At 39.4% G+C, this 17,324-nt stretch overlaps 1 protein-coding gene and 1 non-coding gene across 2 annotated transcripts; one reads left to right on the top strand and one right to left on the bottom strand.

The window, feature by feature from the left end:
• The first annotated feature begins 1,703 nt into the window (after positions 1 to 1,703).
• Positions 1,704 to 12,735, top strand: LOC117617456. Its single transcript, XM_034346834.1, is given in 8 exon segments — positions 1,704 to 3,986; positions 5,011 to 5,068; positions 5,498 to 5,575; positions 6,278 to 6,290; positions 6,760 to 7,323; positions 9,706 to 10,235; positions 10,710 to 11,732; positions 11,735 to 12,735. Coding segments are annotated over 8 exon segments (5,550 nt in total).
• LOC117620434 lies at positions 2,262 to 2,368 on the bottom strand. The gene has a single exon (XR_004584771.1). It is a non-coding gene; the product is annotated as a small nucleolar RNA R71 (small nucleolar RNA).
• Positions 12,736 to 17,324: the final 4,589 nt, after the last annotated feature.

Genomic DNA, 17,324 nt, shown 5'->3' with positions numbered 1-17,324 from the left:
AGTCCAGTTTCGTAGGTCATCTTGCAGGCCTCATTTCAGCAACTTACACAGGTCGGATGAGGAGACATCCTTGACAGAAGTTGTTTCAATGGGTGTCTATTATAACATATCCAAATTTCAGCCCAATTGGATAAATCTGGAGCCCTCAGCACGTCAATGACTTAACCAAGTTCACAGAAATGTCATGTTGGCTGCCATCACATTTAATGTGGCTACATCCCTAGAGCCATGTGCTACACATGGGCAGCCACACATGGGAGTCAAATCAACTCAGGAACTCAGAAGGATGAACAAAAGTCAAGAGAGGTGTGCTTCACCAGCCAAAGGGGAGGACGAAATTGCACTCTATAAATAGAGAGCTGCACACTCATTCAAGGGAGGGGCAGACACACACATTCACTTCATCCATTACTCTCATACACACATTCAGATTCACCACAAAGAGAGAAGAGAGCTTGGAGCTGTCAAGGGAGCTTGGAGTTGTCCTGGGAACTTCCTTGCTGCCATCATCTAGTTCTTCTCCTCTCTTTATCCTATCTATGTATTTCTTATTTTCTGTATTCATAGTTATGTCTAACTAATCCATTTAGTTAGGGCTTAGGATGAAGCCCTAGTCATGAATATTCAATGTTATGGATGATTTTATAGTTAATTGATTTCCTTGCTTTTTTTATCAAGTTGTTAATCTCCAGTTTATTATGTGCTTGATGTATGTTTTCTTGGAGTAGCTAACTAGGATTTTATGCATCTAGCACAGGTTGGGAAGGGGTTTAGATTCACCAATTCTACTCTCCTTTCACAAGCAACACATGAATGGCCTAAGAATCATTCAAAGGGTTAATAACCATAGGTTGACTAGGACAGATACCATGTTCTAGGACTTGTGTGATTATCATATTCTCAAGGAGCTTAATGACTCTTATATGCTTTATTCTAAGTAGATACCATGCTTAGGTTGCATATTAGAGATCACGTGTTGTGTAGATACCATGCATAATCACATGCCTTAGGAGAATCATGCATCATGCACCTAGATACCATAGGCTTGTATGCGATAATCTATTGTTGATGAAGCTTGAGTCAATTTCTATGCATTCATAACTTGGATAGGAAAACTAGTGGTGGATTCCAAGGCTCTAACACCTCTCAATCATTGTTTCACAACTTGTTGATTGCTGCTAGTGTTTACTTTCGAGCACTTTCATTTCACTTTCTTCTTTTCATTTCAACAACAAAACCCCCCATTTCGAGTGTGTGTGTGGTGCTAGGATTCTGTCCTAGACCTTGAGTGCAAGAGGCATTGTTGAATTCGACCTTGCCTTTAGCTAGTTAGTCAGTTTCTTTGTTCTATGTTTTTCTAGCATTCTAAGTAATTTAACTTGGAACCAAGTTACCATTCTCCATGGGATCGACCTCGTATTTACATAAGCTATACTATAAATGGTTCGTGCACTTGCGAGAATTAAAGTTGCTGTTTTTAATAACTCATTTTAGTTGTTAAGAATTGGCTCAACAAGTTTTTGGCGCCGTTGCCGGGGATTCGGTAACGATGGTGCTATAGTTAGATTACTTTGATTGTTTTGTTTTTGTTTGTTTCATTTGTTTCATTTGTTTCTTTTCGTTGGTTTTTCTTTTAGTATTCAGTTTTAGTATTTAGTTGTTATCTCCATTGAAAGCACTGAATTGACTTCCTTGGTGTGTGCATGTCCGAATCTGACCAGGAGCAAAGTTCACCTGAGCCACTTTCACCAAGAACCGCTGCTGTACGTGCTGGTTTGAGGAGGAATTATAGTTCTTCAAGCGTTGAATCTAAAAGTTACGAATCTGAAGGTTCAAGCAACATGGCAGAGATTCCAAACAACAACAATGATGAAGGAGGTGGTGCGCTTGTTGTCCAACCAAGAAAACCCCTGCGTGAGTTTTCCATTCCCAAAGTCACCGATCAACCTTCGTGCATTGTCTATCCTCAACTCACAGTTGACAGGTTTGAGCTTAAAAGTGGTATGATTCATCTTCTTCCAACTTATTATGGTAATACCACTGAGGATCCTTATATGCATATTAAGCAATTCTTTGAAATATGTGCTACGATCAAAATTCAAAACCTTGATGATGAGCAGATTAAGATGAGGCTATTCCCATTCAGTTTAAAAGATAAAGCTAAGTCTTGGTTATACTCTTTGCCTAATGCTTCAATTCATACTTGGGAAGAGCTTTCTAATAAGTTTTTGCAGAAATTCTTTCCGGCTCAAAAGACTAACAAGATTAGAAAGGAAATTCTTGGTTTCACACAAAAGGAAGGAGAAGCTTTTCATGAATGTTGGGGGAGGTACAAGGAGATGATAAGTTCTTGCCCACACCACAACATAGAGAGTTGGATGCAAATGCAATCTTTCTATGAAGGTTTGCTAGATTCCGAAAGGATGATGGTAGATGCAACAAGTGGAGAAGGACTGATGAACAAAACAGCAGATGAGGCTTTTACTCTCTTTGAATCCTTGAGTGCTAACTCTCAACAATGGAGCCACAATAAAGGAAGAGGAGCTCCTATGAAAGCTGTGGTCTCTGAGGTAAGTACAAATAATGAGATTGCTGCAAAACTTGATGTTATGTGTTCTTTGCTTCAACAGGCAGTGACTTGCCCTCTAGGAAACAAAGTGGAAGTTCAAGACCAATCTTTTGCAGAGCACATGCTAGAACAAGCAAATGCCCTTCAAGCAAGGAATCCTCAAAATGATCCTTATTCAAACACATACAATCCGGGATGGAGAAATCATCCTAATTTCAGGTGGAACAACAATCCAAATGTGCAACAATCTCAAGGACCTCCCCCAGGATTCCAAACACAACAAAGGCAATTCAAGCAAGCTCCCCAACAAGTGCAAGAGCAAAGGGGTGATCAAATGGGAGAATTGCAAGACATGTTCAAGAAGTTCATGGGGCAACAAATGCAAACCAATCAGAACCTTCAAAATGCAGTGAACAAACTAGAAGTGCAAGTTGGGCAGATTGCATCCTCCATGAGCAATAGAGCATCCGGAACTTTCCCAAGCCAAACGGAGGTGAATCAAAGGCATCAAGAGCATGCTAAAGCAATACACATCTTGAGAAGTGGTAAACAAGTTGATAATAAGGTTGGAGATGCCAATGAAGAGCAAGAAGATGGAGAAAACGTGGAGATCATTCAGCCACCACATGGGCAGCCCACAGCTTCCAACAAACAGTCCATCAATGCTCCTGGAAAGAGCACAGGCCCTAAGGTATCATCTAATGCTAATCAAGTTCCAATTTCAACTAATGCTTTTAGGCCTATTGCACCCTTTCCCAGCAGGTTATCAAAGTCAAAGAAAGATCAAGGCTTGGATGAGATAATGGAAACATTCAAGAAGGTGCAAATCAACATCCCATTGCTCAATGCCATTACTCAGATTCCAAAGTATGCAAAATTTTTGAAGGATCTATGCACTAACAAGAGGAGATTCAAAGAGCATGAACAAGTTGCATTGAGTGAAGAGGTAAGTGCAGTGTTACAAAGAAAGCTGCCTCCAAAGCTAAAGGATCCAGGTTCGTTTTCTATACCTTGCATAGTTGGTGATTTTAAGTTTCAAAAAGCTTTGCTTGATCTTGGTGCTTCTATAAATCTTATGCCATATCATGTTTATGAGAAACTTAACCTTGGTGAGTTGCAAGCCACATCTGTGAGCATTCAATTAGCAGATAGAACTATTAGGTACCCTAAGGGCATTCTAGAAGATGTTTTGGTGAAAGTGGAAGAGCTAATTTTGCCAGCAGATTTCTTGGTGTTGGAGATGGAAGAAGCACCAATTCATGACAATCAGTTACCACTCATTCTAGGTCGGCCATTCATGGCAACTGCCGGTGCTATTATTGATGTGAAGAAGGGTACATTGACCATGAATGTGTTTAATGAGACAATAGCATTCAAAGTGTTTGAAGCCTCCAAGTTTCCAAGTGATGAGCATGAAGTTTTTCCGTCTTAATGCAATTGATACTATGGTGAAAGAAGCACTGCCAATGAGTTATTTGGAGCCCATTGAAGCGTGCATAGAGGTGTCAAACGGGTCGGGCCGGCCCAGCACGACACGAGTCCAGCCCATTTAAATGAGGCATGGCACGGTACGAGCACGAATATTAATGGACCGTGCTCGGCACGGCACGAAAGCTTGGACCGGGCTGGGATTTAAAAAAAGGTCCAATGGGCCAGGCCGACCCGTGGCCCGACATGAGACGGGCTTAGCCCGAGCCCGCTCCAAGCACGGCACGAGCCCGAGCCCGCTCCAAGCACGACACGAGCCCGAGCCCACTTAAATCATCTACTGCATTTTTTCACTACCAAGTTGGAACTTGGAACAACAAGTAAATAAAATAAAATAAAAAATATAAAAAATTGATGCAATGACCAATTACTTACCGGCAGACTTAAGTGACTTAATAAAAACACTTGACAAACAACCACCCAGCCTTGATGACATAACAAATAGATTTGGAGTTGGAGAGTTAGAGTTGGACTCAAACTCAAAGCGTCTAGACTCTAGGAGCCGTGCGTGATTCGTGAAGAAGCAATGAAAACAAAGCAGCGTCTCCTCCTCTTCCTCTCGATTTCTGCATCTCCTCTTCGTCTTCCAATATATCATAAATCTTTAGGAAATACCCCCAATTATAAAAACCCCAAATCTGTGTTGGAAGATCCATATAGCATCATAAAAACCCAAAACCTGTGTTGGAGGCATCTAAATAGCTTGCGAACGATCAATTCTTTTGTGCTGTTACTGTTGCGATACTTGTATTTGGCGGCTTACGAGCTTTCTCTGATACTACAGAATTGGATTTACAAGGTAAGAGCTTTAACCGTATAGTTTTTATGTTTGGTTGCTCAAACTTTGTGAGAAACATTGATTGTAGGGTCTGAGCTTGTTTTATTTTTATTTTTTAATTATTTATCAAAGACAACAGTCTAAATTTTTTGATTTTTTGGTGTGAGTTTTGCAGATTTTACCTTCTATGTTCAAATTGGGAGACAAGAAGGAAGATTCAGTCCAATTGAATGGTAAGTATCTGGTTTGGATTTTCAAACATTCTTTTCTTAGTCTTTTTGAGAGAGTTCTTATATACATTCATTTGAGATCACCCTTTGGATCATTGCCGTGCCAGATACCCAAACAGGCTGTACTATTTCATCAGCAGAAAGATGATTTTGTGATAGAAGAGGGCAATAATTTCCACAAGCTTGGGGATTTCCAAGGACCTATTCATGAATTCTATAATGCGTTTAACATTCATAACAATCACCATATTAATATAGGTCTGCACCCTTTTCCAAAAGATGATGTGGAGTAGAATTAGATCATCATTTTCACAGTTCAGAGATGCTTTTTAATCCAAGCATTCTACCATCTTGCTTCTAAAAAAAATATCATTAGATATAGCTGTGACATATATCTTGCGACTTCTAAGTTTAATTGCATTGATGATACAGCTCCTTTCAAGTTTGATGTTCCATCCCCAGATGATTTGGTTTCTAATGGATTGTGGTCCTCTAGAACGGGTTCAAAAGGTATACTTTTCTTATTTTATCAAAGTTCCATTGTGATGTGAATTTTATTAATCACAACTTCCAGTCTATAGAGAAAAGTTCCCATATAAATATAGTAAGTTGTGGAGAGCGCTAGAGGAATGCTATTTTGAAATTTAAAAGTTTTATAGTGCTTATAATATAGGTTAACTTATGATATAAGAGATCTAGAAGTTCTTGCCAAACCTGGACAGAACTTTTCATGGCTTGAGCTTGTTTGGGGGTCTTCAACAATGGGTTGTTTCAGGCCCGTAATTGAGAAACTGCTTGGCTGGTTCTGGACTGAGAAGAAACCTGCTACCATAACTGATTGCGTATAATATTTGCCTAGTGCACTAAGAGGTTCTTTTAATCATCTATTTTTCAGAAGACTACATGCTTTATTGGTCATTTTTCTAAAATGCATTTGTTTAGCTTTTCTTAGATTAGATGTTTGATACGGTCATTTTTCCAAAAGAAAATAAATTGGTATTACAGACCAAAGTTGAGTAGGACTTGTGTGTTTCTGTTTTCCTTTATGTGTTCCAATTGTTTATGAATGTGTTGCTACTTTTAAAGGATTTAGATGTTAACAAGCTTGAACAATAACATATTGTTTTGTGGGATGCTATCATTGATTTAATCGTAAATCTTGAACTATAACATATTGTTTTTGTTTTGCTGATGCGTGTATTTTTAATGCAGCCAACGTTCTGAGGTGTGCATTTTTAACAAGTATTTGAGGGCGTGAAATTCTATTGTAATCACCAAGGGAGGTATTTTTATTTTTATTTATTTTTTCTGTTAATGGATCCTCGAGATTATATTGATTTTGGTGAGCATTATGATAATAATTTTGAACATCTTAATCCTGATGACATGCATAATAATGAGAATAACTTAACCTCTAATGATATGGAGCAACCTATGCATGCTAATATGCCTCTTGAATCAAACACTCAAGAAGAAAACATTGATCAAACTGAGGTTAAAAAAAGAAAAAAAACTTCTGAAGTTTGGAAACATTTTAAAGTTTGTGACCAAAAACTTGATGATGGGACTATTCTTCCAAAGGCTGTGTGTATTTATTGCAAACATGCTTTGATTTGTAAAACTACAAATGGTACTGGACATCTTCATAGGCATTTTAATGCATGTCTTAAAAAAAATGGTCATAATCATGCTAGGCAGTCTCAACTATCTGCAAATACTGGAATCTCTTCATTTAAGTACTCTCAAGCTAAAATGAGAGTTGAGTTAGCTAGATTTATTGCATGTGCTGAATTGCCTTTTCGTTTTGCTGAAAATCGTTGTTTCAAAAGATTTGTTCAAGTGGCTTTGCAACCAGAATTTAAGAAAGTTTCTCGCAATACTAATAGGAGTGATGTTGTGAAACTTTATGATGAAGAAAAGAAAAAATTGATAAATGTTTTCTCTAATTTAAAGGGTTCTATTGCTGTGACTTCTGACATGTGGGATGGTGGTAATAATTTGCCTTTTATTTGTGTTACTGCCCATTATATTGATGAAAATTGGTTGTTGCAGAAAAGAATTATTGCATTTCGTCTTCTTGAATTTCCACATACTGGTAGTTCTATTTTTCATGCTATGATGAATGTGTTTAAGGAGTATAACATTACTCATAAAATATTTTCTATTACTTTTGACAATGCTTCCAATAATTCTTCTGCTATTGAGCAATTTAAACATGTTTTACATCCTCCTTACGGAGGAAAATTTTTTCATATGAGGTGTGTGTGTCATATAATTAATCTAATGGTGCAAGATGGATTAAAAGTTATTCAAACCCAGCTTCAATTGATTAGGGATGCTATTGGTTATATTTCTTCTAGTAGCTCTAGGCAGCAAGACTTTGCTCACCTTTGTATGTCTCATGGCTTGAAACCTATAAAATTGAAAAAAGACATCCGTATTCGTTGGAACTCAACTTATCACATGCTTAAAAGTTGTAAAGGTTACACCAATGTCATCAATTTTTATTACAATAATAAAATGAATGACAATCTGTTGAGGGATGAAGAGTGGAATGTATGCTTTGCTTTGGTGGACTTTTTCAAAGTTTTTTATGATGCTACGTGTAACTGTTCTGGTGTTTATTATCCGACATCTCCTATTGCACTTCATGATTTATTTTCAATTAGTGCTACCTTTGCTAAATACAGATTTGATACTACATGTAATTTTACAAATATTTGTGAGCAAATGGAAACTAAATATAAAAAGTATTGGACAGAGATTCCTTATACTTTTTGTTTTGGTGCAATAATGGATCCCAGAATTAAAGTAAGTGGTTTGGAAGTAATATTGACTGAAATTTCAAGAAATTTATCAATTAGTTTACCACTTACAATATCCAATATTCAGAAGACATTCAATGATACTTATTTGTTGTATGAGAAGAAATATAGTGTTGGTACAATAGCTACACAAAGTGCTCCAACTGTTCATTTATTTGGTTCATCTTCATCTAGTAGTGCAGCTATTTTTGGTATGCTTGCTAGCAAAGGAAAACAAAAGAGTGTAATAAGTTCTCGTACTGAAGTTTTTAAGTATTTGGATACTGAATTTGTTGAATTTATGACTGAGGAAGAAAGAAATAATTTCAATATTTTAGATTGGTGGAAAGCACATAAAAAAAACTTTCCTGTGCTTTCCATTATGGCACGTGATGTACTAACAACTCCGGTGTCCACAGTAGCTTCGGAGTCTGCTTTTAGTGCAGGTGGTCGTGTGCTGGACGAAAAGAGGACGAGGCTTACTCCTCAAATATGCGAGGCACTTATGTGTTTGAAGGATTGGGAAGATGCTGATTTTCGAACTCAAAGTTTTGTAGATGAAGATCTCTCATATTTTGAAGATGACAGCACCAAGTTCCCTTAATGAAGTTTGTTGAGGTTGGTACTTTGTTTTTGCTGTATGTTGATACTCAAACTTATTAAGCAAACAAAATACCTACTTAAATAATGGTTGGAGTTCCACTTTTTTATCTGTCTTTCCAAGTTTGAATTTTTGTTAATTTCTTCTAGCTTGGAAATCGGGTGAACTTTTTAGCTGGTTTCTCACTCTGGTGTGGTTGCAGGCATTGGATACTTTCAACACAGCAATTGTTTCTCCTATCTATTATGCTATGTTCACCTCTTTTACAATATTTGCCAGTGCAATAATGTTTAAAGTATCATCACGTGAACATGTTGTGTTTGTGTGTGAGTCTTTGTTATAAATCTAATGTATGTAATCTTTTGGTAGGATTATTCTAGTCAAAGCGTGACCAGCATAGCGTCAAAACTTTGAGGGTTCATCACTGTGTTATCTGGGACTGCTATATTGCATAGTACACGAGGGCCAGATCCACCTTTAATTACAGGTTTGTATGTTGATGATCAGACTGCATGTCTTTTTGAAGATTTATGATGCTCTAAGTATCTTATTTTACTCCAGAAAATAATTAAATTTTTTTTCGGTTGACTGATGCAGGAACGTGAGATGACAAATGCTGATATTTTACCCGGTGTCCTAGATTAATTTTATTTTCCTTTTTGTGTAATTTGGGAGGGTAGTGGTACTCTTTTTCCTTGACCGGATTTTCCTCCTTTGGGGGTTTTTTAAGGCAAGGTTTTAACGAGGCCACATTTTTGCCCTCCACCTTTTTCATATTGTTTGGATGTTTGATTATTAATGTTTTCAAATAGTTCATCATTCCTTGCTTCTAGTTATATGTTTTATGTTTATAATTTTAATTATCTAGTGGGAAAAAAAAATCAAGTAAAAAAAAATCAAATTAAATGGGCTTGTTCTTGGGCCCGAGTATGGCCCGAGCACGAGCACGGGCACGGCTCAAGCACGGCACGGCCCGTTTCAATATGGACTTGGGCTTTGGGCCGAGCTGGGATCAATGATTTTACTAAATGGGCCAGCACGGCACGGCCCGATAAATTAAATGGGCCGGCACGGCACGGCACTAATACATTAAAGGCACGAGTTTAAATGGGTTGGGCCGGCCCGGCACGGCCCGTTTGACACCTCTAAGCGTGCATCACACAAAGCATAAGGAAAGAAGAAGTAGACAGCTTAGAGGCTGTGATCTCTCCTTTACTTCTTGAGCTTGTTTGCAGCATGGATAGCTACATAGAAATTGGAAAGAGGTATGTAAACCAATTTGAATCATTACCCCCACCTACTAATAAGGTTTTACCTTCTATTGTGCAGGCACCAGAGTTGGAATTAAAGCAATTGCCAAAACACCTTAAATATGCTTATTTAGGTGAAAATGAGACTCTACCTGTTATCATTGCCTCACATCTCGGACCAAATGATGAAAATAAGCTTTTGAGAGTTCTAAAAGAGCACAAAACTGCAATTGGGTGGAGCATTGCAGATATCAAAGGCATAAGCCCAACACTTTGCATGCACAAGATATTATTGGAAGACAATGCAATGCCTAAGAGGGATGCCCAAAGACGTCTCAATCCGAACATGAAGGAGGTGGTAAGAAAAGAGGTAATTAAGCTTTTAAATGTTGGTATTATTTACCCTATTTCTGACAGTAAATGGTTGAGCCCAGTGCAAGTTGTCCCCAAGAAGTCAGGTATCACAGTGGTGAAGAATGAAGCAAACGAACTTGTACCTACACGGATGACCACGGGCTGGAGAGTTTGCATTGATTATAGGAAGCTCAACACAACGACAAGCAAAGATCACTTTCCTCTTCCATTCATTGATCAAATGCTTGAGAGATTAGCTGGCCATAGCCACTATTGCTTCCTTGATGGATATTCAGGCTACAACCAAATCGCCATAGCCCCAGAGGATCAAGAGAAGACGACCTTCACATGTCCCTTTGGCACTTTCGCTTATAGGAGGATGCCTTTTGGTCTCTGTAACTCCCCAGCCACTTTTCAAAGGTGCATGATGAGCATTTTCTCCGACATGGTAGAAAGGTTCATTGAGGTATTCATGGATGACTTCTCTGTCTTTGGTGATTCTTTTGATCAATGCTTGCATAACTTATCCAAGGTGTTGGCTAGATGTGAACATACTAACCTTGTGCTTAATTGGGAAAAATGTCATTTTATGGTTAACCAAGGCATAGTTCTTGGTCATGTCATCTTTAGTAAAGGAATTGAGGTAGATAAAGCTAAGATTGATTTGATTGCCTCTATGCCCTCACCTACTTCTGTCAAAGAAGTACGTTCTTTCCTTGGCCATGCAGGTTTCTATAGGCGTTTCATTAAGGATTTTTCTAAGATTGCAAGGCCTATGTGCAATCTCCTTGCCAAGGACATGGATTTTGTGTTTGATCAAGACTGTGAGAATGCTTTCAATGCTTTGAAGAAGATGCTCACAACTGCCCCAATCATTATACCACCGGATTGGAGCTTGCCTTTTGAATTGATGTGTGACGCCTCAGATTATGCTGTTGGAGCTGTTTTGGGACAGCGAGTTGATAAGAAGCCACATGCCATCTACTATGCTAGTAGAACCCTCAACGATGCCCAACTCAACTATTCCACCACAGAGAAGGAGTTGTTAGCTGTCATATTTGCTTTAGAGAAGTTCAGATCATATTTGATTACTAACAAGGTTATTGTTTACACTGATCATGCAGCATTGAAATACTTGTTAGCTAAGAAGGATGCCAAACCACGACTCATTAGATGGATTCTCTTGTTGCAAGAGTTTGACTTGGAGATAAAAGATAAGAAAGGAAGTGAGAATGTCGTGGCTGATCACTTGAGTAGATTGGTGCATGTATCTAATGAAGAGGAGGATTCATTGCCATTGCGTGAAAGCTTCCCTGATGAGCAACTCTTCTCCATTTATGCTTTGAATTCTCTCAATCCATTGCCTTGGTTTGCTGATATTGTTAACTATTTGTGCACTAACGAACTCCCTACAAGGTTATCTACTTTCCAACGTGACAAGCTTAGGAAGCAAGCAAGATACTACTTTTGGGATGATCCCTATCTATTCAAGCATTGTCCAGACCAAGTAATTCGAAGGTGTGTGCCTGAAGGTGATTTTAAGAGCATTCTGGAGTTTTGTCATTCCCACGCATGCGGAGGCCATTTTGGAGCAAAGAAGACTGCCAGCAAAGTGCTACAATCAGGTTTCTTTTGGCCTACCCTTTTTAAGGATGCTTATGTTTTTGTGCTTCATGTGATAGATGCCAACGGATGGGTAATTTACATGCTAGAAATCAGATGCCTCTCACCAATATCTTAATCATTGATATATTTGATGTTTGGGGAATTGATTTCATGGGCCCTTTTCCTACCTCTTATGGATTTGAATATATATTAGTTGCTGTCGATTATGTTTCTAAATGGGTGGAAGCCATTGCCACTAGAACTAATGATGCTAAGGTTGTGATCGGTTTTCTCAAAGGAAATATTTTTACAAGGTTTGGCACACCTAGAGCAATCATTAGTGATGGTGGCTCCCACTTTGTTAACCAAGCTTTTGCAGCACTCTTGAAGAAATATGGAATCACACATAAGGTGGCAACACCCTATCATCCTCAAACTAGTGGGCAGGTTGAGATAAGCAATAGGGAGATTAAGCACATACTTGAAAAGACAGTGAACACCACAAGGAAGGATTGGTCCATGCATTTGGATGATGCATTGTGGGCTTATAGGACTGCTTATAAGACCCCTATAGGTATGTCTCCATATAGACTTGTTTTCGGTAAACCTTGTCACTTACCAGTGGAGCTTGAGCACAGGGCTTATTGGGCAATCAAAGCCTTCAATTTTGATATGAAAGCCGCTGGTGAGAAGAGGAGGCTTCAACTCAATGAGCTGGAGGAGTTGCGACATGAAGCATATGAGAACGCAAAGCTTTACAAGGAGAAAACAAAGCAATATCACGACAAGAAAATTCTTAGGAAGACGTTTGAGAAAGGGCAAAAGGTTCTCTTATTCAATTCATGCCTTAAGCTCTTCCCAGGTAAGCTTCGTTCTCGGTGGATTGGCCCTTTTGTTATTACTAATGTGTTTAATCATGGCGCAGTGGAGATTCAAAACATTAAGGATGGCAGCACCTTCAAGGTGAATGGACATCGGTTGAAACCTTACTTTGATGCCAACTTTGATGCCAATATTGAGTCTCAAGCACTCAAGGAGCCTCCACCACTCTCTTAAAGCTCACTAGAGTTTGGACGTCCGGCTGAAGACGAGAAACTTAGCGCTTCTTGGGAGGCAACCCAAGGTGACGAGGAGAAGATAGAATATGCGAGGAAGCTTGCTTGCATCCTAATCGCTTCAAAGGGGAGTTTTTCTGAACTCTAACCTTTGGTTATGTCTTTCCCTTGTCTTCTTTCCTTTCATTTATGAGGCATTGCTTTTTCTTACACACTAAACATTGAGGACAATGTTTCATTTAAGTTTGGGGGGAAGGATTTAGTTATGTTGTTTCAAATTGTCAAATTTTAAAATTTTGAGTGTGTCTAATGGCCAAAAACGCAGGATTTTGTGTCTTGTTTTGTTATCCTTCCAAACACCTATGATAAGACTTGGATCTAATACTAATATGGTTTCTCAGAAATTGATAGTCATTGTTTAAGGACTTTGTGTGGTTCTGAGTTAACTCTGTCTTGCATGCCATCCTTGCACTTATTGAGCACTTTGCCGAGTTAGTCCAATTTCTTGCTACTTTGAGACGTTATGCAATTCTACTTATCTCATGATCTTGGTTTCGTACTCTAGAACTTATTTGAATATCTCTTGAGACATTTTGTTGCCATACAATGCTTAGGAAGTGATTTAGGCCATGTTTGAACCGTTTGAGCTTTTCTAACCATCCCTCTACATGTATTCATCCCTAGTCAACCCATTTGAGCCTACATTAAGCCTCTCTTTGTGTAAACCATTCCTACCATAATGAACCTCTGTTTTCTTATTCTTACTTATTCTATGAGCAATTAAAGTTATCTTCAAAAGAGAGTTATAAAGAATGCAAGGTTTTTTGAGCAAAAGTGAATCATTAGTGCCATAACCCAAGTGTTGAAAAGAAATAAGTTTGGGGGTATTGGTAACTAATCAAAAGAGGTAATGAAGTGTGACCAATGTAGTCACGGCCCTAGGGTGTTATAAAAGAGAAGATCATGGTGATCTAGGGTAAAGAGCCACAAAATTAGGCCAAATACACAGATATGAAGGTGCTGAAATTATGTTGAAAATATGCTCATGTATGTGTTCCTTGCTTGTTACAAAGTTCAGTAATCTCTCATGCTCTTACCTGTGCTTTAGTTGTGCTCAAGATGTTGTTATATATCCATATCCCCTCTTCCATTCAACCACTACCCTAAGCCTCATTACAACCCTTGCAAAGTCCTTTTGATCCTTGGTATTGCATGGTATTACTGTGGAGAGCTGATTTGATAATGAGCTTATGGGGTTTGGAATTCTTGATTTTGATAGAAGTGTGTGCGCATGTGCTTTTCTGAGTTGCAAGTGTTGTTCTGATTTGGCATTCACACACTACACTTAAGGGTGTCATTGTGAGCTTTGCTTTCTCTTGAATCATGTGTGGAACTTAGATTGTGATTGTTGTGTTTCTTTGGGACAAATGCTGTGATTCTTTGAGGATATTGTTTGGAAGGCTAGTTGCTTATTTCCTGTTTCCTAAATTGTAGTTTTATTTTGTTTTGCTTGAGGACTAGCAAAATCTAAGTTTGGGGGAATTTGATAAGGTCATAATTTCACACATTTGCATGCCTTCTTTGCTTAGTAATTTTGTTTAGCTTCTCTTTATTTTCAGTCTCTTACCTTTGTTTGTGTGTTTTGTAGGTTAAGACAGCAAGGGGATGACATTTGATACAATTCATGCATGTTAATGGCTGAGTGGCACAAGAGGAATATGAGCTTAAAGACAAAACCAATTTGAGCCACACTCCTTGTCAGTCCAGTTTCGTAGGTCATCTTGCAGGCCTCATTTCAGCAACTTACACAGGGTGGATGAGGAGACATCCTTGATAGAAGTTGTTCCAATGGGTGTCTATTATAACATATCCAAATTTCAGCCCAATTGGATAAATCTGGAGCCCTCAACACGTCAAAGACTGAACCAAGTTCACAGAAATGTCATGTTGGCTGCCATCACATTTAATGTGGCTACATCCCTAGAGCCATGTGCTACACATGGGCAGCCATACATGGGAGTCAAATCAGCTCAGAAGCTCAGAAAGATGAACAAAAGTCAAGCTTTCCATAAAGAAACCATACCAAAGCATGTCTTTGGCAGCTGGAGCAGTTGGCAAGTATGGGCAGCTGGAGCAGTTGGCAAGTATGGGCAGCTGGAGCAATTGGCAAGTATGGGCAGCTGGAGCAGTTGGGAGCAGCTAAGAGAGGTGTGCTTCAGCAGCCAAAGGGGAGGACGAAATTTCACTCTATAAATAGAGAGTTGCACACTCATTCAAGAGGTCAGACACACACATTCACTTCATCAATTACTCTCATACACACATTCAGATTCACCACAAAGAGAGAAGAGAGCTTGGAGCTGTCAAGGGAGCTTGGAGCTGTCCTGGAACTTCCTTGCTGCCATCATCTAGTTCTTCTCCTCTCTTTATCCTATCTATGTATTTATTATTTTCTATATTCATAGTTATGTCTAACTAATCCATTTAGTTTGGGCTTAGGATGAAGCCCTAGTCATGAATATTCAATGTTATGGATGATTTTATAGTTAATTGATTTCCTTGCTTTTATTATCAAGTTGTTAATCTCCAGTTTATTATGTGCTTGATGTATGATTTCTTGGAGTAGCTAACTAGGATTTTATGCATCTAGCACAGGTTGGGAAGGGGTTTAGATTCACCAATTCTACTTTCCTTTCACAAGCAACACATGAATGGCCTAAGAATCATTCAAGGGGTTAATAACCATAGGTTGACTAGGACAGATACCATGTTCTAGGACTTGTGTGATTATCATATTCTCAAGGAGCTTAATGACTCTTGTATGCTTTATTCTAAGTAGATACCATGCTTAGGTTGCATATTAGAGATCACGTGTTGGGTAGATACCATGCATAATCACATGCCTTAGGAGAATCATGCATCCTGCACCTAGATACCATAGGCTTGTACGCGATAAACTATTGTTGATGAAGCTTGAGTCAATTTCTATGCATTCATAACTTGGATAGGAAAACTAGTGGTGGATTCCAAGGCTCTAACACCTCTCAATTATTGTTTCACAATCTGTTGATTGCTGCCAGTGTTTACTTTCGAGCACTTTCATTTCACTTTCTTCTTTTCGTTTCAACAACAAAACCCCCCATTTCGAGTACGTGTGTGGTGCTAGGATTCTATCCTAGACCTTGAGTAATTAGCAAGAGGCATTGTTGAATTCGACGTTGCCTTTAGCTAGTTAGTTAGTTTCTTTGTTCTATGTTTTTCTAGCATTCTAACTAATTTAACTTGGAACCAAGTTACCATTCTCTGTAGGATCGACCTCGTATTTACATAAGCTATACTATAAATGGTTCGTGCACTTGCGAGAATTAAAGTTGCCGTTTTTAATAACTCATTTTAGTTGTTAAGAATTGGCTCAACACTCACCGAGTCGTCGTCATGACCGACTTTCCTTTGAGATCAATCCTCCATAGCCCTGATGCTTCTCAGCGACTTATGAAGTGGGCTATAGAGCTAAGTCAATACGACCTCCTTTACCGACCAAAAACTGCAATAAAAGCCCAAGCTTTAGCAGACTTCGTTCCAGAATTCACAACATTAGGCGAAGAAGAGAAGCTGGTCAACAAAAATAAGGAAAGTTCAAAAGCAGACAACACCTCCAGTGAACCTAGCCGACCTAGAGACATGTGGGAGTTGTGCGTAGACAGAGCATCGAACCAAAAGGGAGCTGGAGCAGGAGTCGTCATCACTATCCAGGATGGAACCTTATTGGAGCAAGCTATTTCGCTTGGCTTCCCGGCCTCAAACAACGAGGCAGAATACGAGGCATTGCTCGCCGGCCTACGCTTGGCAAAGGAGCTCGCAATCAAGAAGCTAGCCATCTACTCAGATTCACAGTTGATCATGAATCAAGCCTCAGGTGAATACGTGGTGAAGCACCCAAGGATGATCTTGTATCTTGACAAAGTCCAAGAGTTGTTGAAGGCATTTCCTACCTTCACCATCCAACAAGTGCCCCGGGTAGAGAACGCTCATGCAGATGCACTGGCAAGCCTAGGGTCAGTTGGATACCCAGTTCAGACGCTCCATCCAGGTCAAACACCTTGACCGACCAAGCATTGAAGAAATAGAGCCGGTTGACACAATGCGGATTGACGAAGACCCCAGCTGGCGAGACCCCATCATCGACTACTTGATGACGAAAACCTGCCTACGGACAACTCCGAAGCTAGGAAGGTCCAATAGAAGGCCGCGAGATACTACATGCACAGCAACAAGCTCATCCGCAGATCTTACTCCGGCTCTCATCTCACCTGCATAAAGTACCCTCAAACACTTGAGGTCCTCTGCAAAATTCACAACGGCGAGAGTGGCAACCACTCTGGGGGCAGATCCCTCTCCCAGAAGGCTCTAAACATAGGCTACTTCTGGCCTACCATGCGTCACGACTCAGCCGAGTATGCCAAGAAATGTGACCGCTGCCAATGATACAAGCCGGTCCCTAACCTGCCTGCTGAAGTCTACCATCAGCAAAACAGTCCATGGCCATTCATGCAATGGGCCATCGACTTAGTGGGTCCTTTGCCACCGGCA

The sequence above is a fragment of the Prunus dulcis genome, chromosome 2, assembly GCF_902201215.1.
Source record: "Prunus dulcis chromosome 2, ALMONDv2, whole genome shotgun sequence".
In the NCBI taxonomy this organism is placed as follows: domain Eukaryota; kingdom Viridiplantae; phylum Streptophyta; class Magnoliopsida; order Rosales; family Rosaceae; genus Prunus; species Prunus dulcis.
This window is presented reverse-complemented; position numbering and strand designations above follow the sequence as displayed.